This window comes from Accipiter gentilis, chromosome 33, assembly GCF_929443795.1.
Source record: "Accipiter gentilis chromosome 33, bAccGen1.1, whole genome shotgun sequence".
Lineage (NCBI taxonomy): Eukaryota > Metazoa > Chordata > Aves > Accipitriformes > Accipitridae > Astur > Astur gentilis.
In genome coordinates this window covers 17,008,534-17,034,136 of record NC_064912.1, presented here as the reverse complement: position 1 = coordinate 17,034,136, position 25,603 = coordinate 17,008,534, and the positions used below count along the sequence as shown (strand labels likewise).

The following is a 25,603-nucleotide window of genomic DNA, read 5'->3' as shown; positions in this document are numbered from 1 at the left end:
TGCAGGCAGTTTTTATTACAGGGCTTTGCTCTCCTATTCAGATCATAACACTTGAAGCTGTGCCAAGCTGGCCTTGTAAATGCAAGCCACACCTATTTTCCATCTGGTAGGAGGAGATTATAGAAAGCAAGCCCCTATCTTTTAAAAGTAACTGGCAGATCTTGCAAAACAGAAAATACTTCCCATTGTAAGAACAAGATTTTGACAGTTTTGAGCTAAAGGATGAATTAATGCACAAGATTGAATTCTAAAATTTCAGGTAACGCAGTTACAAGATACAATCACGTGGATGCCTTGCAGCAGTAGCAGGCAGCTCCAGAAGTGTGTGTTCCAAGCAAGAGCAGTGGGATTGCATAGTCAGGGCACAGCCATCGGAGCGTCAGCAGCACTAACAAAGCACAAAGGTAAGACAGCTGGATTCCCACCTTGGCAGTCCTCAGCTACACGTGGTACAATGCATTGCAGTGGAGATGCATCCACATAAGGAAGAACTTGTACAAGAACTGAGCAGAATGTGTGTAGTTGGAAACTTACAGTGTTACCTCTGTTCTGCAGAGAAGTAATGGTTGGAGGTGGCAGGGCAGCAGAGGATTTGGGCATCTTTAGGCCCAACCATCAGTGTTTAAGCAATTACCAAAAAGATACAAACACTGGGGTAACAGCAAGCCCTCTTCCAAGAGATACTAGTCAAGCAGGAGGGAAAGCAACACTCTAGCTATTCCTTCAACAGATGGCTGCTGTGAAATAACATGGATGCTGCTGCCATGTGCAGTGGACAAGAGGAATATCAGGTCTGTGTGTGAGCATGCATAAATAATCATCACCACTGGAGTTCTCATAGCAAAGCCTCCATCGCCTGGAAGCACACTATAAGAGGGAACTATGATCACAGTAACAAGAGAGCAAAAGCATTTGAAATTCTCATCCTTTAATGGTCAATGATAACTTCTGCCTGGTTCTGTGTAATACAATTAAACAATATACTTAAATGTTTCAAAAAAAAAAAAAAAAAGAAGCTTTCACACCCCCTCTTCCTATAGCTTTCTTTCATCAGCATTCCGCTGCTGGACTGGACTCCCATGGCCTAACATACAGCTCTCAAGTCACCACACATCCACATCTTAAGTGTAACGAAGAACTGAAAAACCTTGGTGCACCAGTGATGTGTTATTTTAAAAATAACAGCTCTATTAAACCAAATCCTTCCCAGTCTCCATTGCTTCTCAAAGAGGAAAAACAAAATGTTACTGTGGGAGTCTTAATACACTTGTCTTTGTGGGTTTCTCTCTTCCCTGCTGAAGTCATACAGCATAGAGTTCATAGATCTTCTTTACACAGTACACCAGGGCAGCGAGTGCTATCGTGTTATGCAGTCTCTTTCTGTGCAGGTCGTCCTTCCTCACTAGCACCACCGGAGTAGAGGAGGTGAGCGTATGCAGGGGCAGGCGGGAAAGTTTATAGGCATCGTACTCTACTTGGTACTTGCAACAGGGATCAAATTGCCAAGAGATACCATAAAGGGTGCAGCAGGCCACGCTCAGCACACCAGCAGGCAGGGAGATGTAGTGAGAATAATCTACTGGAAGTGCCAGAGGGGTGAAGAGACAGGTGGTGCCCGCTAACACGGCGGTCTTGTGCAGGCAGTTCCCGACAGTGATCCAGCGGGCCGTCTCATCCCCAATGCGAGTGGGCTCTATCACTATGTATTTGTACTGCGCTTCCAGGGCCTGCTCCAGCTCATACTCAAACTGGTCCTGAGCGTTCTCGCCATTGTAGATCTCATGCACGATGTAACAATCCGTGGAGGACAAGGTGACCCTGTTAACAGGAAAAACAGAATGAAAACTACAGAGCTTAAAGACAGACTTTTCACCCACCTAGCTGTGAGAACAGGAGAGAAAAATGCCCGAAATGAGGGCAGCCCCTCAAGGTCAGTCACTGCCTCAGTTCAACAAGTAGCTTTTTCAAATCAAGATTCATTTCACATCAGCTAATTATGCCCACTGTACATGAAATCATCCCAAAATGAGGCAACATGTTTTTCCTTGCCTTTCACTAGCTTGGAGGAGCTAGAACATTTTGAGAAAACAGCATCTTCTCAACAATCCTGAAATGGTTCCTCACACCAATACCCAAGCAGTTTCTCTAGAGATACTGAGATTGTCGCACCTCAGCAACCACACCGCATCAATGAATGGACCATGCAGACTTAACGAGTTTTCACAAAAATAAGACTAGCAGCTCATCCATCAAGAGGGCAGGTTGCACTGGAAGGTTTTAAGAGAGGAAGCATCTTCAGATGAACATGTTTGCTTTCTCCCCACAGTAACTACCTCCTTGCCAATGATGCAGTTTTCTATTTCATCCTCCACAGTAAATCCAACAAGGACAGCCAAGAAACTTTGCTGGAAGTGAAGGTGAAAAAGGTAGCAGAGCACTCTGTTACAGAACAGTTTACTCTGCTGAAATAGGTCGCAACAAAACAAGAAAGGAACTTTTTTTTTTTAACCCAGGCAGGCTTTAACAGTGAAGAAAAAGCTGTTCCCTTTACCTTGGAGCAGGCTCCCTACTGACAGGGGATTCACAAGACTTGTACATCCCTCATTTGAGTAGCAGCTTTTAGCTACCTAAGTCACATAAATTTCTACTTTCTCTCCACCCCCTTCACACAAATCACCTTAGCTGCAGCTACATTAATGTACCAGTCTGCTAAGAAATAGGATTATGACTGTTTACCTTCTCTGAGAAAGGGTGAAAACCTATCCACTAGAACAAGGCAAAATCCTCCCTTCTAAGCAGAAGAAATAACTATTTCTGACATACTTGCACTTAACCAGAGCAAAACTGAGCACGTGGCCTCTCAAGGATAAAAATATCTAGCAGATTCCTTTAGCAGAAGGAGAACAATTCGCACACATATTTGACCTAATCGCAGCAAACAAAACCACCTCATCCCAACAGCATTCAGACCCTCCCAATATTGGGAGGCAAGACAATGATGATATGGAGAATGAAACTAGCACTTTTTGCTCCATGAATACAATAGTACATATGTGCATGCACTGGAAAATAAGGGAGAAAAATACACATTAGCAAGCTGCTGCATTACCAGACATTACCCTTAATGTGCAGCTCCATTCATGCTGCAAAGGGTATCGTGCAGTGGCCATCTGTAATCAAGAATATTGTTAAATTACAAGCTGTTGCCAGAAGTAGCTGCTTTTATGAACAGCAGCAAACATATCAAACAGCAGGACCCAAGATGCACCAGCCTCTCACAAAGCAGAGTAATAAGCAGTTTCATTAAAAGTCTGGCTGGAATTTATATAAACTACAGGGAAAGCTCAACCTATAAGCTAGTTATTGAGTTCTCTGCAGTGCATTTCCCCTTGGCCTGTTCACAGGTAGAAAGCAAAATATAAATCCACTTGAACACTGTGTATGACAGGGGCTTCTTTAAGGCCATCATCTTGTTACACATTGTTTTGGAAAATTATGATTAACTCTTTCAGCACAGGATGTGATGGGCTCTGACATTCTGTAGTGAATTGGCAAGTATTTGAAGAAAAATTCTGAAGGACAGCACCTGTATAAAAATTTTACAGAGTACTACATCTCTAATATGACTAAGTTATATAGATATACTTATATACTTCTACTAAGTTAGTATATCAGCTAACATTAAGGAGTTTCTAACAAAGAACTAGTTAACCAGGTGTTACATTAAGGAAACAGCTGGTAATGGTTTCTGCCAAGGTTTTTTCTTGATGACAACTGTTCCAAGTGCAGCTTCTTCCCAATCAAAAATTCCAGTTTCATTACAGAAGACATGCTGAGACTTAAGGTAACTCTGTAAAACAACATCAGCGAGTATGTGAAATCACTTGCTAAGGCATAATGACTTCAGGGAAAAGCTATTGCTGAAAGGCATTTTCAAGCTGGAAGCTAACCCAGTAACACAACCCTCCAGATAAAATTAGTATTTCCTACCAAGGAGCATTTTCAGCATTTTGTACCACCCTAGGAACATGCAGCGTGGGTCTGCAAAACAGAGAAGCAGAATCCAAATTCAGCTGAGAACACCCCAGAGGGTTAGGAACAGCACAATAGCCTAATCACCCTAGGACCTCCCTGCCATCACTGGGAAAACAATGGTGAAGCAAGCCCATTTCTTCTCTGCCCGTACAAGAGCGACGGGGACCCAGGCTTCTAGCTCCAGGAATTGAGTCAAGTAACAACATTACATGGGATTTCTCCAGGCTGAGCATCAGGACAGGTGGCACTAACTTATCAGCCTCATTTCTCCTCACTCAGATCTTGCCTGTTCTTCCCTCTGAATATCCCTTTTTTTCCTTTCACCCTAACGTACACAAACAGAGCCATACCACAAGCAACAGCCACCTGTCAAGGAGAACAGGAATCTAACAGGCTTTGGCCAGAAGCAGTACTGTCCATCTCTTCTGGAATCTTTTGGCTTGCCAAGCTCTGGGGCTTTATAACAAAGTCAAGAAAAGCACAATCCTCCTAAGCCAAAACAAGAAGATCTGTTCTGTTGAAAAAAATCAATGGGAAATAAACTGCACAAAGGCTTCATCCCTGATAGGAGTCCTGGCCCTTAACTATGCTGCTTCTCCAAATTAGTCCTCTAATGTGGGAATAAATCTCTATCAGTGCTGAAGCTACAAAAGGCAAAATGGGCAATCCAAAAACAAAGGACAAAGAATGAAAAATTAGCCGCTCAAACAATAGGACACATGAAGAGTCAGCAACACAAGCAGAAAAGTCTCCATTTCTGTTAACAGAGGAAGGAAATATCACATATTATTTTCACACAAGAACTGGCTGCCCCTGGAGGATGGAAAGGTGAAAACTGGTTTGTTTTCAGACAATCCAGAAAGAGACACAGATGAGATAACGTGGGCTTGAGAAGGTTTTAGACCTTGTTGGCACACAGAGTAGGATAGAGGACCTCAATCCATAAAGGCAATCTCTCCTGACACAGCCTTTCAGTTGAACACAGCAGCTGCACATGAACAAATCCAGTCAAAGCAATTGGATTTGCTCAAACACTGGAGGCTCTGGAGTTTGCCTTTTGGAGCTTGTCCCCCACCCCCCAGCAATGACAAACAAAAACGCAGAGCTATGCAATTAACTCCAAGCTGGCATCCACCGGTTATGAAGTGTGGTGATTTTATATAAATTCCATTTTACTTAAAAGAATAGTAAATAACCAGTGTCAGAGAGGACCTAGTTCGAGAAGTCATAAAATGCTGCCACATGTTCAGAAGCCCAGCATGCTATTTACTAGACAAATCAGAACCTAAAGGCAGTTGTTAATATTATTCAATCAAATTATTTTCCAGGACCTGTCTTCCCACCCCCAAAAAGAGGGCTAAGTTAAAAACTTGTACAGCTGTTCTGTAAGAATAGTTCTGGACCTTATATCCAAATAGTTTATTCTATTGCAGCTTCATACATTCTATAGTTGACAATTTTAAAATGTCTCATTCCTCGTGCCAGCTGCATGCATAGATGGGGGAACGTGACAGTACTCTCAACTACTCGGCACAGCAAGATGAAAATAATGTAAAATCACTAGTGTAAAATTTAGGTATTGCCAAAGTTATAAATAAGGAATCAGTTGTTAACAGAGCTACCACCAGCAGGAGGGGCAGAAGTGTCTGTCTTAGCTATAGGGCAAGCTTCAAATTACATTTGGATTATCTTCCTAACATGGGAATATCAGAGAGCACCAGGAGAGAGGTGCTGCAGCTGGCTGAACAATAGCAACTCCAGCAGTTTTCCAGCTACAGTCCTCAAAGCAGCTCCATTTCTCTGCCTCCAGCTTGAAGCAGTCTCCTAGCTGCCCCTTGAAAACAGCAGCCTGTCCGTTAAATGTTTCAATTAGGTAGTCTTCATCGATGAAGAAATAAACACCCTTTCTAAGGAGGAGGCACAATGCCACTCAATGTGAAAAGATCTTAAGTTTTGCCAGGTGCCAAGTGGCAAAAAGAGAAACAAATGAACAGAGTCCTGAAAACAGGGCAGATGACAACATCCTGGAAGAAACCCAACATCCTTCTACAACTGTCCACTTGCAGGGGAGAATGCCCAAGCCTCACAAGAGTCTGCCCTCAGCCTAAAGGCGTTCCTTGATCTGCCAGATGGACTTCTGGCAAGGGTTTCAAGTCGTCCAACTATCTCAGTTCTGCAAAACGTTCAGAATCACAATTAGAGACAATCTAAATCTGGACAAAGCACAGGTACAGTTCTATGCAAAGAAAGTTCTTTCAAAATGTCAGGTTTTGTTAGTTCTTTTAAAAGAAGAATGTTCCTAGACAACAGTGTTGCTCAGAGCACCAAACATACATTCAGATTAACTGTAAATGAAGACCAGTCTGATTAGTAGTTAAAAAATAAGAAAGGTGAGGCTTGCAGCAGTGTGATAATAATGCCTGTCAGAAGTGGCACACACTCACAATGCAACAGAGGGACTTCATGCTGGCTGAGCAAGTGAACTGCAGAAAAAGGATATTACCGATGGCCAAAGCAGCGTCTGGGGTCATGATCAGCATCTCAGCCAAGCTTGAGTAAGTCAGTGAAGTCAAGGCATGACAAATTCAAAAACTAAACTTCCCTTCCCCCACATAAATCCTTCTTGAAATTGAATTTAATTTCAAGATTAAGGAATGAGCTGTGGTCTGACTTTAACTCTCAGTGGAAATACTCCACCTCAAAGTCATATTCAACAGTATGTTTTCCTACTCAGGATTGCTCCAGGATATGGCATACAGAAAGTACTAACGCATCCGAGCTTAAACACCTGAAGAATTGTTTCTCTGCTCAGCGTCTGCACAATCTACCAGTCTCAGACCATTAGCCATGGCTGTCAGGCCAACAGCTTTAAGAAAGCCATTCTCAACAGGCTGTCGACGCATGCATTAAAGCAGAGGAAGAACGGGAAAAGCATAGCCATAAAGCAAGACTTCCGTTCAAAAGATGTACCTTAAATACAAATAGGAAAAAGAACAGAACATAGGTGAGATATTCAAGCAGCCTTGGCAAGGGAAGACAAAACTAAGGAAAACATCACCAGACCATAACAAAAAACTCCAGCCACCAGAGCAAAAAGAGGTGTCGATTTTAAGTCAACTAATGATTAGCCAGGCTAATGGAAACAGGTCAATCATTGCTGTAAGCAAACAGAGTACCAGAAATCTGAGCAGTGCAGGTAGCGAAAGCAGAGACCTCTTTAAGGGCGCAGAGAAGCCAATACAAGCAGTGGTGATGACATTAAAGCTGTTCTTTCTGGAGTTTGTTAGAACATCTCCTGGGTGAACAAATGGCATTCTGTCTTGTGTTCTGGCGGTCATCACGCTGAATTTTATACAAAAACACTAAGTACAATTCAGTGTCTGTTCTGTATAAAAAAGTTGTTTTGGTCTACAGATTAACAATTCCCTTTAGACAGTCTCCATTAAAGAGTCTATCCAGAATGAAGAAAAACAAATATTTAGTTGGTTTTCTTCAGTGTTTTGGGTTATTTTGTTTAACCTTATTACTTTACCACCAGAGCGCCAGCTAGAGTTCACAGCCAACATCCTTTGCAATTAATGTCCTTACATTTAGTCCTATTGAGGAAAGCACTTTTTGACCAATTACAGACTTCCTGATATCAATAAAGTCATTTATGAAGGGATACAGTCTCCGCAGATAGAGTTGCTGGACTTTTTTTTTTTTTTTTAAATGAAAGCTGGTCTAGTCTAATAGCAGACAGTATTTTATTCACTACTGAGTCTCCTCACACCACCTCCCAACACACAGATGCCTTTTAGACTAGCTGGCTGACAACTACAAAAACTCCTTGAAGCAGCTTATTTATGAGGAAAGCTAGATTACCATATTCAGTTCAAAGGAATGCATCTTTGGACAAGAATCCTGCCCAGTGTAAGAAAACTGTATCCACCGTATAAAAAGCATATGCCATCATTTGATGACATCAGGTCTGTCAGCACTGCCTTTTACACAACTTGCATTGCCAGCAGTCAAACAAGATCGGTAGGTGTGATTTAGGATTAGCCACTGATCAAGAGAGGCAGAGGCCCAGCCATGCGTATCTCCAGCTCTGTAATAGCAAGGAAGAAGTAGTACCTAGCTGACATCACCCGACACCTATTAGAAGTATGATCTTCTGTCACGTTCATACAGGATGACGCCTAAAAGAACCACCATCTTTCGATAGGGATTATGAAATGTTGGTCAATGGTGTATCTGTTGTTCTGCGATGTCACTTCTGTGCTTTCTTATACTTAGCTATATACTTCTCATTGGCAAAGGAAAAATAATATGTGCAGGAGGTTCATGAAGCAACTCATGTTTAGGAGTAAGTATTTTTGCTCTTTTCTGCATTTTTTTCTTTTTTCCTTCACTTCTGCTGGGAGGACAGGTCTACCGCATGAAAACCCCACACCTCATGTGCTCAGGGCTGGGGCAGGTGCCAGCACTGGGTGCAGACAGCTTTACCACTATGCTACTGAGCTCTGTGGTATTCTTAGTTGTTTATATAAACTACACTGATGCAGTAATTCCATTGGCTCTTCCAGTTCAATTACTTTTAAATTCCCTGAACAGAGACAGCATTCCTGCAATTCACATTAGCGCCTGAATTTTAAGGGCTACTTGTGGCTCTCTGTTGCTACGCACACTCAACACCATCAAAAAGAATACTGTTGAATTACAGCAAGGGAAAAAATGAAGCAAAAGCCACAGCAAAAATTAAGAGAGGTAATCAGAGTCTCTAGGTAAGGCAGCAGGACAAAAGAAAACTCCTTGCAATAAAAAAGCAGCAGCTTTCAGCAGCTGCTGGTTACATCAGTCAGCCCTGGGGCAAAACGGAAAATACCAACGTAAGGAAATACAGGCTTTAACTAGCTAGACATTTTAAGTAGGTAAAGAACCGTGCGTACAGATTTTAAAGTAGCTCAACAAGATTTTCCTCTATCTCTTTTTCCTGTTTTAAAGTTACCATTCCCAAACGTCTACAGCTACTCTGTGGGTCGTTCTGGCACGTCCTAGCTGCTCCTCCGTCCTGACAGAGGCAAAGACAGAGCGTTACCGAGCCCTCCGCCAGCGCCGAGGCAGCAACCGCCTCCCGCCCCGGCCCCGCGGACCGGAGGAGCGCGGCGGCTCCGCACTGACCCCCCGAGCGGCCGGGACCGCCGCGACCTCCCGCAGAAGGAGGTCACCCTGGAGGACTCGTCGCTGCCCTTACCGTCTTTAAAAATAGCCGTGGAAGGAGGCTCCCCAGGCCCGGCCCTCCTCCACCCCGGCCCCGAGCGTCGCATCCCCGCGCCGGGAAGGGCCGCGGCCGCCGCCACCCTGCGGGCTCCGCTGACCTTCCCCGGCCCCGGTCCCGGCTCCATCCCCGCGCTCGCCTGCAGCGGGACACCGCCGGCCCCGGCCAGCCCCTCCGCCCCGGCTCTACCTCAGCGGGGCCGCGTCCCTCACCCGCCCTGCCTGGCCACGCTCCCCTCAGCGGCGAGCCCCCCTCCCCCCCGCCCTTGCCCCGGGGGTCGCGGGGAGCCCCGAGCGACCGCAGCCCACCTCCTCCCGTTCCCTGCCCGCCCGAGGCGCCCCAGCAGCCCCGCACCCTCCACCCCGGCGGCAGCTCACCTCTCCCGGCCGCCACCGCTGTTGGTGCCGCCGGGGCCAACGCGCCTCCTTCCCCACGCCGCCATCTTGGAGACACTCGGCTCGCAAATGTCTCCGCCACCGGACCCCGAGCCCGCCGCGCCGCCCGACGGGAAATGTAGTGCGCGAGGGCGGCCGGAACGGCTCAGCGGGCGGGAGCCGGCGCACGCGCGGACTACAAGTCCCACAGTGCTCCGCGCCACGGCCCGGCCGCGGGGGCTCCTGGGACGCGTAGTCCCCTCGGCGTGTGTGGGGACCAGGGCGGGAGCGGCGATGGCGGTCCCCCGTTCACCAGCGCTGAGAGAGCAGCCCCCGCCGTCCTTGTCTCGGCCCCTGCTCCCCGGCCCCTTCCGCCTCCGCGTCCCCAAGGGAGCTGGACGGACCGTGGGAGGAGCACGGCGGCGAGTCCCGGCCTGCCCCGCGGTCCCGCCATGACGGGGAGGGGGGAGGGTGCGGCCGAGGATGCGGCCTCCGCCGCGGAGGAGGCGTCCTGGGCCGGGCTGTGGAAGTGGCTGTGGATCGGAGAGGGGCTCGGCTCTGGCTGGTGGTTCGGCTGTCCTCCAGAGCCGGAGCGTTGCCTTGTTTTCCTGCCCGAAAAGAAATAGACGATTTCTGTTGGCAGGCGGAGGAGGAATGGAGGACCTCCTCAGAGCAGCACACCCCCCGGGGATGAGGGACGGGGCTTTCTTGGGGCAAATTTAGCCCCTTTGATCGATTCTGAAAGAAGAGCAGGGAATGGGGAGGCTCCACCACTGCTGCATCTCTGTGGAGGAATAACAGTTTATAGCCGAACACTTCACTAGAAAACAAAACGCAGGTTTGCCACTGTCACAGATTTTCCCTGCTCCTGCCGCTCCAGCAGCAGTGGATGCTGAAGGTTTTGTGGGGGTGCCCCAGGACCCAGCCTCTCCTCAGCCTCGGCGCCACCCAGGACCCAGCCTCTCCTCAGCCTCGGGGCCACCCCCCAGCACAGCAGGGTCACCCAAGGGGACCTGTGCCAGGGTGCTTGGGTGGTATATCTCTGGGATCTTTGTGCCTCTCCAGGCCCCTCTCTAGCTCCCAGTTCTGACTCCTCCCAGGAGAGGAGCCTTTTTCTCAGGAATTGGTTTTGCCTTATCCAACAGCTCTGCAGCCTCCCCTCTCTTGGAGGTATGCTGTGCTGCCAGCTGTCCTTGGCTCCCAGCACCCGTTGGAGAGCACGACCAGCCCCAGCCTGACAGCGCACATCAGAAGAGAGCGGCGCTGTCTTTGCATCTCCCATTCCTAGAAAAAGCCTCTTCTGGACAAGGTTATTTCCAAATGATGTAATGTGGCCAAGGAGAACAAACCCATGGCTGCCTCCACCTTCCCAGCCATGGTGAGGCTGCTCTTCCAGACTGCAGGGCCCTCCTGCACCCCTGCTTTCTCAGCTGTAATTTGGGGGTCAGCTGTTTCCGTGGAGGTAAATGGTGCATTTGCACGAACAAGAGGCGTTTGGGAAGAGTGCCCAGCCTGGCAGAGCTTGCGGCCGAGCGGCAGCATTGCTGGGACAGGCGGGAACATCGGACTGTCTGGAATGTGGAATGTAAACAGAGCGTGTTACCAGCAACAGCCCAGCTTCATGCTATAACCCAAACCTACTGCGCTGTCTCTTGGGAGCAGCAAAACCCACGCTCCTGCCTGCTCAAATTGCAGCCCAGGGGCCACTTGTCACTTGTCATGTTAGATCAAATCATAACTGTAAATAAGCTGTGCCCCTTCTCCCCACCCCGCCGTCCCCCAGCCCTGGCATTTTCAGCTATTGAAACTCCGGCCTCAGCCTCTGTAGCTTACACGCAGCTTTAGGAAGCAACGTAAACATGCTGTGCTGGGAGCCCAAGTGCTGAGCGCTTGGGCTCTGCTCCCAAGGCTGAGGACCACTGGCCCTGGGAGGGAAGCACCTTGTGTTCCTCTTAGTCACCTGCCCACCTGCCTTGCTCCGGACAAGCACAGCAGGGAATGACTCTACCAGCTGGCTATTTAAATGTTTTCATGCCTTAATGTTTTCAAACATCTTAAACCAACGAACACAAGTGTCAAGCGTCTTCACAAGAGGGTACATTTGCAGGATAACTCCCGAAGACTGTTTGACCTGAAATCTCAAGGCAGGACTCATGAGCGTGAGCAGGGGTGGATCAGCCAGCAAATGAGAGGAACCAGTTGTGATCCCACTCAACCCAAGCTCTACACAATCATCACAAGGTCAGACAGCCCTATAACCCAAAATAAAATTCAATAGCGTCAGTCCGTGCCTCCCTGTTCATTTGCAATGGGAGTGTGCCAGGCTCATCTGGGATCTGGCTCCAAGGTGCTCCATGATGGAAGAAAGGTGATGAAGGTAGCACCCAGGTTAGGTGATGAAAAGACAAGACTGGCTGCCTGCAGGTCATAAGGAGCTGTGGCCAGCCAGATCCTCTTCCCTATGTGGGCGAGAAAATGGAATTTTCTCCATTTTTTGGAGTGGAAGGTTAGGCAGTAGGAGACTAGCTGCTGAGTATACCAACATGCAGATCTGCCAACTTCTGCCTTTTCTCTTACCTTCTCCAAGATGCTGACAGATGCATGGTAGGTCCAAAGAGATGTGGGGTTAGATTTGTTAGAAGATGTATTTTTGGGGGATGAGAAAAAGACTGTTTACATTTATGTAGAAAATGAATACACAGCAACGAGGCAGGCAAAATTCATACCCTGGACATGGACTGGAGAGCAGAGTTATCTGACAGGGCCTGTGAAACAGGCTCTCTGCCCAAGTGACCCAGCGGTGACAGAGCTGGGGATGCCAGAGGTCCCCTGGTTCTGTGGGCACCTCCTCCTGCCTCCCACCAAGCGCAGCACAGTGAACCACTGGCAGGTCAGTTAAGCCACACTTTTTATTGTATTGTATTCCATGCATTATGTTCATGTTTTATAGTATGACAGAAGAAGGGATAAAGATAAATGTTAATAAACAAAAGCAGAAACGTCATTTGTAACAGGTCCTGAGAAGGAAAGGCACATCGTAACCACCAAATTCAACAGAATGGAAACCTTGGACAGAGGAAGACAATGCTCGAAAGCGGATGAGGGAGGGGGTGTTTCAAGTTGGGCAATGTGGAAGCAGCTTTGACAGCAATCTGCATTCCCCCGCCCACCAAAGTCTGTAGTTCAAATGGGTTTGGGGACCTCAATATTCAACCAAACCACTTCCACACTCCTGTTGCCAGAGAGAGTCCAGGACCCCAACTCCTCCAGCCTTAATCAGCACCAAGGGGCAGCACAGGACTCAAAGCTCCTTCCTGCAGAGACCAGCTGGGAAAGGGCTGCTGGTAGAGAGGCAGGAGGGAGGGCTGCCTAACACCAAAAGACCCCGAGCCATCTCCGGCCCGGCAGCACCAGATCACAGGAGCACTGTGGACTGCGGCATCGCTGGTGACCTGTGGGTATTGCTATTCGCCGTCATTAAAGACCACGAGGAAGGGAAGGCCAGGGCAGAGAATGGGTACAGCAGTGTAACGGTTGGCACTGACACGGACACACGTCTCCATTGGGTCAGACACTGAAGGGATTGTAGCACCTCAAAGGGAAGCAGCAGCAAAACAGTGTGCTGTGCCTGATTTAAGGCAGCGATCGCCACTTGTGATCCAGCGCTGGGAAGGACAAGGTTCCTGCCAGAGCAGCATAAAAGGCTCCAGAGTCAAGCTCGGACACTGGGACACTGTCGGGGCAGCAACCGCAGCACACCCTCCAGCAAGCCGCTCTCATGCAGCAGACATGACGGGGTACTTCTAGGAACTGTCACACAGTGGAGATAAGCACAAAACCAGGGCTTGCGGTGCTGGGTTCATGCTATTGCTCCCACGAGGCAACCAGGCACACATCTCTTCCAAGCACCCAGCCCCACTGTGACAAAGATAACGACAGTGTCTCATCTTGGCTTGCAAGAGGGGAGACGGTTCAGCTTCACGCTGGGATCAAGAGCAGGGACGGTTCTGTCATCACTTGGCTGTAACAGAGCCAGCCTTGCTCCTGTAACTAGATGTTGAAGTGTTTTGCATGTTGGAGTGAACATTTAGCAGCCCAGATTTCTTCTTGAGCCCTTTTCTTTAGTTCATTACCTGCAACCTTTCCCAGTCCCTCTAAGCCATCCTGAAGGTCACAGCCAGGCTGAAATAAGCAGCGAGAAGGCAGAAAACACGAGGCAGTGGCAGGGCTGAGCCTGATGCCTTTCCTGAGCAGCACAAGCCAGAGATGGATGCGTCTGTCGTCAGGCTCAGGTCCCTCCCCAGGCAGGTGGTGGACATGGGCAGGGATGGAATTTGGGAGGTTCTACTCAAACCTGTGGGCAAAGGGCTGCATTATGTTGGCAGTGGGCAGCCCAAAAGCACAGGCAGGCGGCAGGGCTTCGCCTCAAGCTGGTGGCCAGGAGGAGCAGCTCAGGGCCTCCCTGGCTGAGATCAGGCACAGGGTCCCCATCTCCAACCAACCCAACCATGAGAGAAGGTTGTAGCAGCTTTTGCCTTTGCTACCATGGATTTTGCCCTGGGCTCTGGGAGAGGGCTGAGCTGCCTCTTGGCTGGGGCTTCATTCGGTCCGTGGCACAGATTGTAAACTAGTCCCTGCCGAGAGATAAGCTAGGTCTGGATTTGGCCTCCAGGTGAAAGGCTCTTTATCTTGTTCTGCCTGGCTGCAGCCCCCAGCAGCTGCTCAGGGCTGGCGTGGCATGCCGGCAGCACCATCTTCCCCGCCACAGCCCAGCCCTGGGACACCGCAAAATCCCAAGAACTTAGGGGAGAGATGCTCTGGAGTCTAGCTCAGGCCCTGGAAGGCCTGAGCAAGGGAGGAGAGGCAACAAGCTGGAACCAGGCAGTGCCCTGCTGTCACGGTGTTACCTCTACATCCGACTGTGGCAACGTTGAGCTGTGCTACAGGGTCATCATCCATGGAGGCAACAGCACGACACGAGGGTGTTCCTGCTGCTGATCGAGGACCCCACCATGTTGCGGGCTTGGAGCTACGAGGATGCCAGCGAGCAGACAAGTAATGCCCTGAGCCAGGGTTTCTTTCCAAACGCTGCAAGGAGAAGTGATCAGCATCCAGGTGTAGGCAGGCAGCTTAGCATCAAGCCCTGGAGATAGGCCAGGAACAGGTCCCGGAGGCCTTACCCCCGTTGCTCTCAGGATGCAATGACAGCTCAGGCCTTACAATCTAGGGCAGGGGTGCAGAGCTGGAGTTGAGGGAGGTGGGGGGAGCCTTACTCTTCAGCTGCAGGAAACCATCCTGGTGCCTGCAAAGGCATGGGATGTCCCCTCATTGCTTAGGCCATTGCTGGCTGTGGGGGCTGGTGCTCTTCTCCTGAGCAGGCTGTGTCCACACCAGCACGGTCAACACCAATAACAGGGAGCAGAGACAGGAACGACAGCCTGCGACCCTGTGGGGGTGCCATGCTGGCGCTAGATACAGAAGGCTGGGCAGGAGCTGGCATCTCCAGTGACCAGCATCTGCAACTCAGCCGCCTTTCTTCTGCACACTCACGCTGCATGTGCTCTGCCGCAGCCCCCATGGCTGAAGCCTGCTCCTCACATGGCTCCTTGTCTCTAGGCTCGAAGGTGTCACCATCCCTGTGTCTCCACAGCAGGTGCAGCAAAGCCCCCCAGGCACCACCATAGCCCACACATTCTTATCTGTACTCCACGTGGGCTTGGGCAAGGCTCAGTGCCCAACAGATGCTGCAGGGGATGAACCTGCCACGGGGCCAGGGCTCCTCCAGCACCTCCTTCTGTCCCACAAGGCTTAATCCCCAGCATCTCCCCCAGCTGCTGGAAGGAAAGAGGGGCTGGTACCCTGCCACCACCCCTAACCAACATCCCTCAGCAAGTTCACAACTGTCGCCAAGTGGAAGGGAGAGGATGAGGTGCAGGTTGAGTCATCCCCTGGTCTTGTGATGGATTTTGGTGGAAAAATCATCCTCTTCCACCCCCTGGCTTGGTAAGAGCACCAGGGGGCACCACGTGTGCCTGGAGGCAGCCTGGCCCAAGGGCCGTAGCCATGCTCACACGTGGGCAGAGAGGAGAAGGTTGTGCCCACACTCATGCACCACATGGATGCGCTTAAAAAAATGGGAATTGTGAGTGTGGGAGGGGTGTTTCCTGAGACTGCAGAGAAGCGAAGGCCGCGTTGAACAGTCAGGGACAGGCGCGCTGGTGTCAGAGCAGTCCTGCCTTAAGGCTGCAAGTGTTCCAGGTACTGCGGCAGTGGGTTCTCCTTGACATATTTCTGAATGTACCAGCACGTCAAGTGAGCTTTCAGGTCCTCCTCCACCACGAAGTCCAGGGCTGCCTGCAACCAACCGGAGAGGACAGATGGGTTACAACCAGCACCCCCAGCCTATGCTCTCCTCTGAAGCCTCACAGGGGTCTGGACTTCTGGTACCCTACACAGCTGGGGGAAGCAGCAGGTTGCCCTTACGTACCCCCTGTGCGAGGCAGGTGGAGGGAGAGGGTTGGGGGGAGAGCACAGCCATCCTGCCACAGCTGCCACAGGGTCCCCAGTTTCACCAGAGGTGTGCAGGGACTCCCCAGGTAACCCTCAACACATCCAGCCTGGTGGATGCTGCACTGCAGGGGATCCACCCACATCATGTAAAGGTTACCTTTGTCACTCACTTGCCCTGGCTTACAGGGCTAGGGAGCAGCTGTAACCCCAAAGCATCGCCCCGCAGCCCCCCCCTCCGCCCCGTGCTCACGGCTCCTCAGCTCTCCCTGCACAGCTGTGGGCCTCAAAAGCAGGACCCAATGCAGGAAAAGGGGTCAAAAAGGCCTTGAAGCTTTGAGATGAGGGCGTCTAGCCCCCAGGAGAGGCACTGCATCAGCCCCTGCAAGGTGAACACAAAGGCTGTTTGCTGCAAGGAGGAAAGGGCTGAGCCTGGGCAAGCGGCTGGACGTGCTGGCACTCACCCAGCCCCTCTTGCCACCAGAAATAGGAATATCTGACCGCGGATTTCCATCTGCCCCGCCAGCTGCCCCTATATCCCATCGGAGCACGGACGGTTCCCACAGGGCATGCATGCAATTCCAACGTGGTGGGGCCTGGCTTCAGTCAGGGCTTCTAGCCATGGCTGAGGTCGCAACAGCCTCTGCCCTTCTGGGTGGCTGGGGCCGTACCTTCGCGAGGTGCTTGGCTATTCCTCGCCCTCGATAGGCGTCTGGTACTTCTGTATGTTGCAAATCCACAATCCGCTTCCCCACGTATTCGTAGAGCAGCACCGCCTTGTCATGGCAACCTGGGGGATGCAAGAGAGGGGTGAGGCTTGGGATGTCCCCCGGAGAGCCCCAGACTCCTGGCCCACCGTTGGATGGTGCCACTCCCTGGGGAGCCCACAGCAGCGGACAGGCAGCTTTGGGACTGCTACAACAGCCCTCACACAGCTCCTTGCACCCATGAGAACGGCTGTGGCACTGGGTGGTTTCATGCAGTGGAAAGTCTCAGCAGAGATTTTGCTTTTGGTGACACTTGGACGTCCCTGTTGGTCGTCCTGCCACCTCCCGAGGTGCGAGCAGAGGTGGATCTGCTTGGCTTTTCCAAGCCCCCAAACCTTTTCTACCCAGCTCTGAACCAAGGGCTGACGTGCCAATACAACACATTTAGGGTAGGAAAGCAGCTGGTGGAAAGGGGTGGGTTGTATTGATGGAGGAGTGAGCAAAAAAAGGAGGGGGAAGAACAGGAAAAAGCTGACCCAGGTAACAGCCAATTCCTTTCTCTCTATACCACAGAATCTTATGTCATGGCAGGTAAAATAGGACAAGACTTCTTGGTCTGGTGTTGCAGCATTTGGACAGATACATTTTGGGGAAGATGCTGGGAGAGATGAATCCCACAAACACACAGGAAAAGCACACACAGGCGTGCAAGGGGGTTTGTGCGCACACATTTACATGCACACACACAGGCTTCCTGTTGCGACACCCTGACTTTTCTCACAGCAGTTCAGTTACAGGAAAAAAGAAGTTTCAGCACACACGTAAATCAGAGGAGAGCTAATAACACCCCTCCGGCTTCATCTGCAGAACCCGAGCTTCTGTCTTCAGTGCAAAAGGAAACATTTCATTTCTATAGGGTTGCTGTATTTAAAAGTGAGTTTCAGAAACGAAAGCTTCCAATCAAAGAGACAAGCTCAATTAAAATAATGGAAACCTGTCCTTTCCCTCCCATGGTTATTGGAGGGTGAAAGACTGCAAGGTTCACCTGCATTTACTATGTGCTTTAGCTGAGCTCAATACACTTTATTTTATTGCGTTTCAGCTGACAACTCCAGCCCAGTTCGCCTGATCCCTGTATTTGAGAGGCACTAGAAATGAGCCCATTTGAATTTTGTGTTTCAAGAGAAGCAGCTCAACTTTTTGTTCCTGCTCCTTTTAGGCAAAGACTCAATCTCCTACATTGGATGGAGACCTCCACATTTCCAGTCTGAATTTATTCCTGCTGGTTTCTACCCGCTCGTTCTTGTGCCAACATTGTTCTTGGGTGAACATAAATAGTTTCCCTCCCTGCCATTCTCCCGCGTATTTACAGGCATCAGTCCTGCCCCTCTCAGCCTCTAGTTCACCAAAAAGCTAAGCTCTTTTAGTCTCCTTACAGATCCCAGACGCCCCGCTCTGTCTCGGGACAGAGGGTTTGGGGTGAACCGCTGGGATGGACAGAGGTAATGGGGTGGGGAAGGGGCTGAAGGGGTGCTCGCCTCTTCCCCATTACCAAGACCAGTGCAGATGAGGTCCTATAGCCCCATTTTACAGCCGCAAATCTTTGCGGGGAAAAAAAAAAGGCAGAACTGCAGCATTTCCCCATGTGGATCCAGGCATCCGAACAAAGCCAAGAGAGCAGCTGCAAGCTGAGCTTTTCCCCAGCAGCACAGACCCATCTTACTCAAGAGAAAGCCTGCCCAGGCAAAGGCAGGTGCCCTCTCGCATCAGAAGCGACACATTCAGCGGCAGCTCTTAGAGGTGCTATCGGCAGAGCTGGCAGCACCAAAAGCTGTAAAACACTCTTATAACAGCAGCTTTCACATGCTGCAGCCCTTCCACTCTGCTCTTCTCCCAGGCTAAAACTTTCCATAGACTCTGCCTTAAGCTTTGATAAGCCCAAAATTAAATCCTTCTCTAAGTGATGACAGAGCAAAAGGGTTTTTTTAAATATACTTTTATACATTATATTTATATATATACACATATATGATCCATATAGAAGTATCATCCACAACAATGCATTTTAAAGTAGAAGATGATGCAGTGTTAGAAGAATCTCAGATCTGCCCCAGACAGACTTTCCCTTAATATTTGCTGTATCACGGTAGCACCACAAAACCCCAGCTGGGACGGGAGCTGCAGGGTGCCACCAGCGTACGGATGAACACACGCAGGGCCCAAAGGATTTTACAACTGGCTCTGCAGAGGAAGCTAGTGCTGCCAATGCTGTGGGAAACCAGTCCCAGTTCAGAAAAACACCCTTATTCAGCCAAGTACATAAACGCATCTGTACGTGCTCACCTCTGTGATGGGACCCTGAGCCACCCAGCATGTGAAATCAGTGACACTTGTGCTGTAGCGCTTGGTGTGGGCCCTGCAGGTGACACTGATGGCTTGGGAGGAGATTGCTGCTGCGTCCACATTCCTGGTCCCCATTCCTGCGCAGCCCTGGGGCTGGGCTGGGCTACACCAAGTGTCTCCAGGTCTCTTTGTCTCCAGCTCCCTGCTGTGGTATGGCTGGTGATGCAGAGCTACAAACTGAGCACCTGGACTGCAAGAGGAGCTGATAAGGAGGCGACAGCCAGAGGTGAGTGGTTATGCTTAAAGGTCACCACAAACACCCCCTGCAGTCCCTTTGGGCAAGAATGTGCCAAGCCAAACCCATAAGCTGGGCACAGCTGGACGCAGGGGACTGCGCCACCACAGGGGCTGGAGGTGGGAAAAAGCCCTGATCAACAAAGGAGAACCAAGCCAGGATCTGAAAGGATTTTAGTCTTGTGAGACAGCATCCCACTGGATTCTCCACTGTCTACTACCGGGCTGTGCGCTCATGGCAGCCCTGCCTCTGCAGTGATGCCAGCTCACTGCACAGGTCCTGTAGGAACAGCCTCTCCTGGAGACCGAGATCCCTGTTCCTCTGTTGAGCAAGGCTGAAGGTGCCCAACGGCTCGCAAAGGGAGGGGAAGGACCGGCCAGCGGAAAGCCTGTTTCCTTCAAAACCAGCTGCTCTGCACATCCTCTCCACGCCAGGGTCCAAAGCCTCTGGGAAAAGCAGGATGAAGGGTGCTGTACCCCAAAACCAGGGCACTGTTCCTGGGCTCCCCGTAAGCAGCTCCAGGCATAACCCTCGTTTTCCCACCAAAAAAGCCTCCCTGGGGCCAGAGGGAGGAGACGGAGGAGCAGAGGCACCTCGCTGCAATATGATGCTGGAAGAAGCCAGCCTTGCTGCTACGTGGTACCTTGGACTCAGGGGCTGCTCCCAGCAAAGGGAACACTGCAAAGCTGGGGGATCTGGAAGCAGTTTTGACCCCTCCCAGGAGCAGCCCATCCCCAGGTTGTTGCAATCCCCCCCCCCCCGCCCCGGGCCCTGCAAGCAGAAACCACACCAAAACATGGCATAGGAGGGACGTTGCAAGCCAGCCTCCTGCCTGTCTGTCTCATCCCCTTAGACTTCGGGGCAGGGATTTTATCAGCTTGCACAAACTGAGCTTGGCAAAACGGGCGCAGACCTCGGCCAGCCCCAGCGGTGCCCCATGAGCCTGATCATGATGTTTGACTCGCAGACGCTCCCCTGCACAGCGCCTCGGCTTCAAGGGCAACGAGCAAGGAAGTCTGAGTCAATGCAAATCAGCACAGCAAGAAAGAGGAGCAAGAGGAGGCTGTGCGATGAAAATGGCAGCGATGGCAGCACAGCTGGTCCCCAGCCCTCCCTCCCTCGAATCACAGGGTGCACGGGGAACGGGAAACTTTTCCAGGAGGTGGGCAAGGGACCAGGTCTCAACTTGCTCTCCATGGAGGGTTTCCACCGGGACCAGTGGCACAGAGCTTCCACCCAAACAGGGCAGACGGCTTTGGGCAGCAGATGAGGCCCCTGCGCTGCAGGCTCAGCCACACCACCAGACGTGAATCCCCAGGCTGGGTGGCTTGTGAGCCTCAGGCGAACAAGCAGAGAGCCCAGCCCCAAGGTGAGGAAGGGACACAGCTGACATCTGGGAAGACACAGGCACCCTGCTCTAAGCCCATCCTTTGCTGACCCCCTCTTCTGGGGCACGGACAGTACCTGCCCAGCGAGGGGATGCTGCAGCACTGGCAGCACAGCAGGATCTGTCCCTCCAGCCCAAGGCCTTCTCCCTGTCCCTCTGCACCAGCCCCAGCCCACAAGACATCATTGTGTGGCCAGGCTCTGAGCAAGGCAGGGGCCCAGCGAAGGCTGGCTGCTGTCCGCGGGCCAATTTCTGCGCTCACCAGCCTTTGGAGGCAGCCCCTGAGCTCCAGTCTCCTTGGGGCACTGCTGCAAAGCCATTCCCTGAAAGCAAGAGGGGAGAGAACAGACACCAGCCCCATTTCCCGCTCCCAGACCCCAGAAAGCTGAGGCAGGCGGCAGCTCGGCTCTTTTGGCTGCTGAGCCAAAAGGTGGCTGCCGAAGGCTGTGTGGGGCAAGCCGAGACATCCCAAGGAGCTCGTGCATCCCAGGCTGGAGCTCCCTGCACGCCTCAGGCTGACCTTGCTCCCCAGGGAGCCACTGGCACGTTACTACGGAGAGAAAACACAACAGAGTACAACAGACGGAGCTGAGCAGAGATGGCGCAACCATCACGGAGGGGCCTCGCTTGCAGGAGCAGCGGCGGGGGGGGCACTCTGGTTTGAAGCAGTTTCCTGTTTAGGAGCTCTCTCGAGGCAACTGCAGCACAGGAGACAAGCGGGGACATCTTGATGCAGTGTCCGGCAACCAGATCCCTTCATCCTTGCTGCAAACTTGGCAGCTTTCCCCTCCTGGAGGGCATCAACCCTAGCAGGAAGGAAAGCACCAAGGCACAACCTGCTCCAGTTTTCCTAAGAAGCCCAAGCTTGGACTCCTGACAAGGAGCTCCCGAGATCGGCAGCAGGCAAAGCAGCAGCTTCCAGCCACTGGATCCTGCCCAAACCCAGCTGGGGAGGAGCGGGAGGTTTGGGAAGCGTGGCTTGCTGCACCCACATGTTGGATGAATGGGAGTGCGGGTGTGCGAAAAGTTCACGCATCCCCAAGGGGAGCAGCTCGGCGCAGGCAGTGAGCCCATCTCCCAGCGGGAGAGCCTGATGCGTTTGCTTGGCATCAAGATGTCAAAGAGGCTGCTGCTAAAAGTGCTGTTCCCCTGCCCCAAGCAGCTGTGCCAGCAGCTGGACTGACTGGCCAACTACTTTGGGGTGGAGGTCTCTTTGGGTTTCTTGCTTTGACCAGAAACTTTGTCTCGGATCAAAAAAAACCCCTCCAACTATTCCTGACAAAACCGGCCTATATGATTCCTATGGAAGTTTTTAGCTTTGACAAATTGGTGTTTTCCAACACAGTCGCTGCATCAGGAGGTTTCTGGCTAGCTCATGCTGTTAGTCACATCTTGACCGATTATAAATCCAGTTGGGCTTCTTTCTACCCTCCTCTCAGAGGGATAACAAAGCTCGGTGAAGTCTGGTTATACTCAGCTTTACTTTCAGCTTCTCAATGCTTCTAAATTTGGGATGCAAGGAAAAAGGGAATGTATTAAAGTGAAGCAGCTGTTTCTGTTAGAGTTTTAGGAGCCATGTGCAGCAATGAGGGCTCAGCAAGGGAAAGATGGAGCAACCCAGGAAATGCCAAACACAATTCATCCTTCTTGTGTACGAGGAGGGAGTCTCGACACGAGGTTACAGGGAGGTGCAGAGGCAAACACAGGATGATGCAGAAAACAAACACTTTCACAACTAGTTCACAGCTTTCATGGTGTGTCGGGCCTCTCGCTACAGGAATTTCCGTAACAGTACCACCACACAAAGTTTTCTACTCAGTATCACACTACCGTAAACCACCAAGCCATCAGCCCAGAGACCAGGTATTACTGGAGACGAGCAAAGCCTGGCTGCTTGGTCCACGAGCCCAATGCACCCGTGTTTTCCTGGAGCATCAAGCACACTCAACATCTAGCTGAAGTTAGGACTGAGACACCAGAGACAAGCTGACCCTGGAGACCACTGGTGAGCTGTGGATTTGCCCCACAGACTTGCTTTTCATCTCTGCCACAGTGCAGTGACACAGAATAAAAGTGCTCTCAGACGGACACGTGGGTCACATTGAAGCTAAAATCTGTGCCTGGCCCATTTCTTGTAATTTCCCCACGTGCAGCAGGGAAAACCTGCCGAGCATTCAGCACTACTGATGCTCATTGTGCCAGGAGCGGGAGGGATGAAGAGAGCAGCCCAGGAAATAAACACAACACCACACACTCCCACAGAGATGGTTATCCTCTGACCACCTTCCAGGGCTTGGCTCTTATCAGCAAATGCCTAACAAGAAGGAGAGGTGGATCACCTGCCTGGCGTGGATGTTAGTCAGCCCAGCGGCAGGAACACCGTCATGCCAGGACGCTGCTCAGCTCGGCTTCCTTACGTGGCCAGCGCTGAACTTGCAAAAAAAAAACGTTCAGTCTCCCTTAACTCCCAGAAAAAAACCCAAACAAACCAGCCCCAATCATGGGGATCCACCTACAACCCTGGGGAATGCCGTGGCTTCCCTGAGCCGCAGTGGTCCCCTCCTGAAGCAGAAAGTTTTGTGCTGATTCACACACGACTCCCACCATGGGTCCCACAGCTGATTCTCTCGCTCTCAAAGTTCATCCTCTCCAGACCCGACTCATCCCCCCGCAGGCGCCAAATGCTACTCGGCCCATGGCATGGCTAGGAGAGTTTTTATTCAGCAAACCACAATAAAAAGATTACGTTTCCCTAATAACTGTTGGTCCTTCGCTCTCCTCTCTTTCGTGCACGTACGAACTTCGCCAACAGCGACAACGCTGTGTTACAACTCTCGCGATGGCAGTGGGGACCCGTCACCTGGGACCTTGTTTGATCTCTCCCTGTTTGAAATAAGCAGTTAGTGAAATTGTTTTCTCCGCACCCAGCACGCACGTCTCCTCCTTCCTTGTTCCACCACTGCCGAGCCTCTAGCCTGCACTTTGTAATTAGTGGTTGAAATAAAAATAAAAAAAAAAAACAAAACAAGAAGGGGGGAGAGAAGAGTCTAAAATAAAATCCAGACTATTCCTGTTGTCTTATTGAGAATGCCTCCTACAGTCTGTATAATTTCTGAACTACTCGTTTTATTTATTTAATTTTTAAAAGGCAGCTACCCTGCAATTTCTGCAGGGCAGCGAGGCGGCCTGTTTTCCCCAGAGTGTTCTTGGCATGACACACAGACATTGGGAATCGTTGAATATTTGGGATTAACCATTAAGAGGACGGCTGGAAAAGAATCGGCCTGTCATAGAGGAATTTTAGCGACACCTACTCTTTTTGTTCACTCCACCCAATATGTGACAGAGGTGTTGGGGGGGTCACCGCGTCACCAGACCCCCACAGCCCCGGTCCCACGGATGCCGAGGGCAGCTTGGCTCCGTGCCTTGGGTCCTACCGAACCAGATGCCAAGCACCCACGGTGCCAGGGCCCCCGGGGGCCACTCACCTCCCCCCTGAGGGGCTTCCCTGCAGGAATCCCACCAGAAGACCCACCCAGCAGCTCGCACACCGAGGCACGTCCCCAGCACCAACCTGGCACAGCACCTCCACATCATCCAAACCCACCTTCTCCTCGGGGGGGGGGGTGTCCAAGGTAGTGTGTGTGTCCCCCCAAACCTGCCCACGCCAGCGTGGGGCTCCACACACCAGCACCAGCCGAGAGACCCCCAGATCTCCTGAGCCAAGATTTGGGGGGGGGGGGGCAGGAAGGATGGGGGGCACCAGCAGGGACCGGGGGCACTGGGGAAGGTCCAGGGGGGCTCAGAAGAGTATGGGGGGGGGCACAGGGGCACTGAGGGAGGGTTGAGGGTTTTTTGTTACACAGCTGCGCTGGGGGAAAATGGGGGGAAATAGGGGGCTGGGACCCCCCAGGGAGGTAGAACCGGGGGCAAAGGAGGGCAGGTAGGGTACCGGGGAGCCCCGTGCCCCCCTCCCCCCTCAACCCCTTACCGTTCAGCCGCACGGTGAACTGCCGCCTCTTCCGATCGTGCTCCACCTGAATGGGGCAGCCCTGTTCCAGGAGGCCGAGAGGAGCCGAATGCGCCATGGCAGAGCCGAACCGGGCCGGGTCCGAACCGTAAACGACACGAAACCCCCCGACAGCTCCGGATCCGATCCCGGAATCCCGGAATCCCGGGACCGGGCCGTGGCGGCGGACGCCGCGGGGCTGCCACCGGCGCGCGGCCGCAGGAAACCAGCTGTGCGCCACGTGCCCGCGCCCCAGCCAATGGGCGCGCCGCCGTTTTGTTTTGGTACGGCCGTCCGGCTCTTAAAGGGACAGCGTCACCTTCCATCCATTCCCCCCCCCCCTCCCCCCACCGGAGGTGACTCGGTGGGACCCGGCGCCCCCGCGTGGGTGGGCACGGGCAGGGGCACAGCAGCACCCACCACCAGTGCAGTCCTAGTGCTCCGTACTGGTCTTGCACTGGGGTACTGGTCCTGTACTGGTCTTGCACTGGGGTTACTGGTCCTGTACTGGTCCTGCACTGGGTACACCGTACTGGCATACTGGTGCTGAGCTGGGGTCCGGTGCTGGGGCACTGGTACTGTCGCGCCGTGCCGTCTGCTCTGCGGTACTGTACTGGGTTTTTTGCCCCAGCGTGCTGGTGCTGCGCTGGTATTGTTCTGGTGTACTGGTACTGAACCAGCACGCG

General features: G+C 51.7%; 2 protein-coding genes across 2 annotated transcripts; both read right to left on the bottom strand.

The window, feature by feature from the left end:
- Nucleotides 1-908: 908 nt before the first annotated feature.
- Nucleotides 909-9,791, bottom strand: TMEM11 (transmembrane protein 11). The gene is made up of 2 exons (XM_049835550.1): nt 9,673-9,791; nt 909-1,818 (listed from the first exon to the last, which is right to left on the bottom strand). The coding sequence occupies exons 1-2, from the start codon at nt 9,735-9,737 to the stop codon at nt 1,302-1,304; spliced, it is 582 nt and encodes a 193-aa protein (XP_049691507.1). The 5' UTR covers nt 9,738-9,791; the 3' UTR covers nt 909-1,301.
- Nucleotides 9,792-12,560: 2,769 nt separating this feature from the next.
- Nucleotides 12,561-25,134, bottom strand: NATD1 (N-acetyltransferase domain containing 1). Its single transcript, XM_049791459.1, has 3 exons — nt 24,900-25,134; nt 16,848-16,966; nt 12,561-16,023 (listed from the first exon to the last, which is right to left on the bottom strand). The coding sequence occupies exons 1-3, from the start codon at nt 24,994-24,996 to the stop codon at nt 15,907-15,909; spliced, it is 333 nt and encodes a 110-aa protein (XP_049647416.1). The 5' UTR covers nt 24,997-25,134; the 3' UTR covers nt 12,561-15,906.
- Nucleotides 25,135-25,603: the final 469 nt, after the last annotated feature.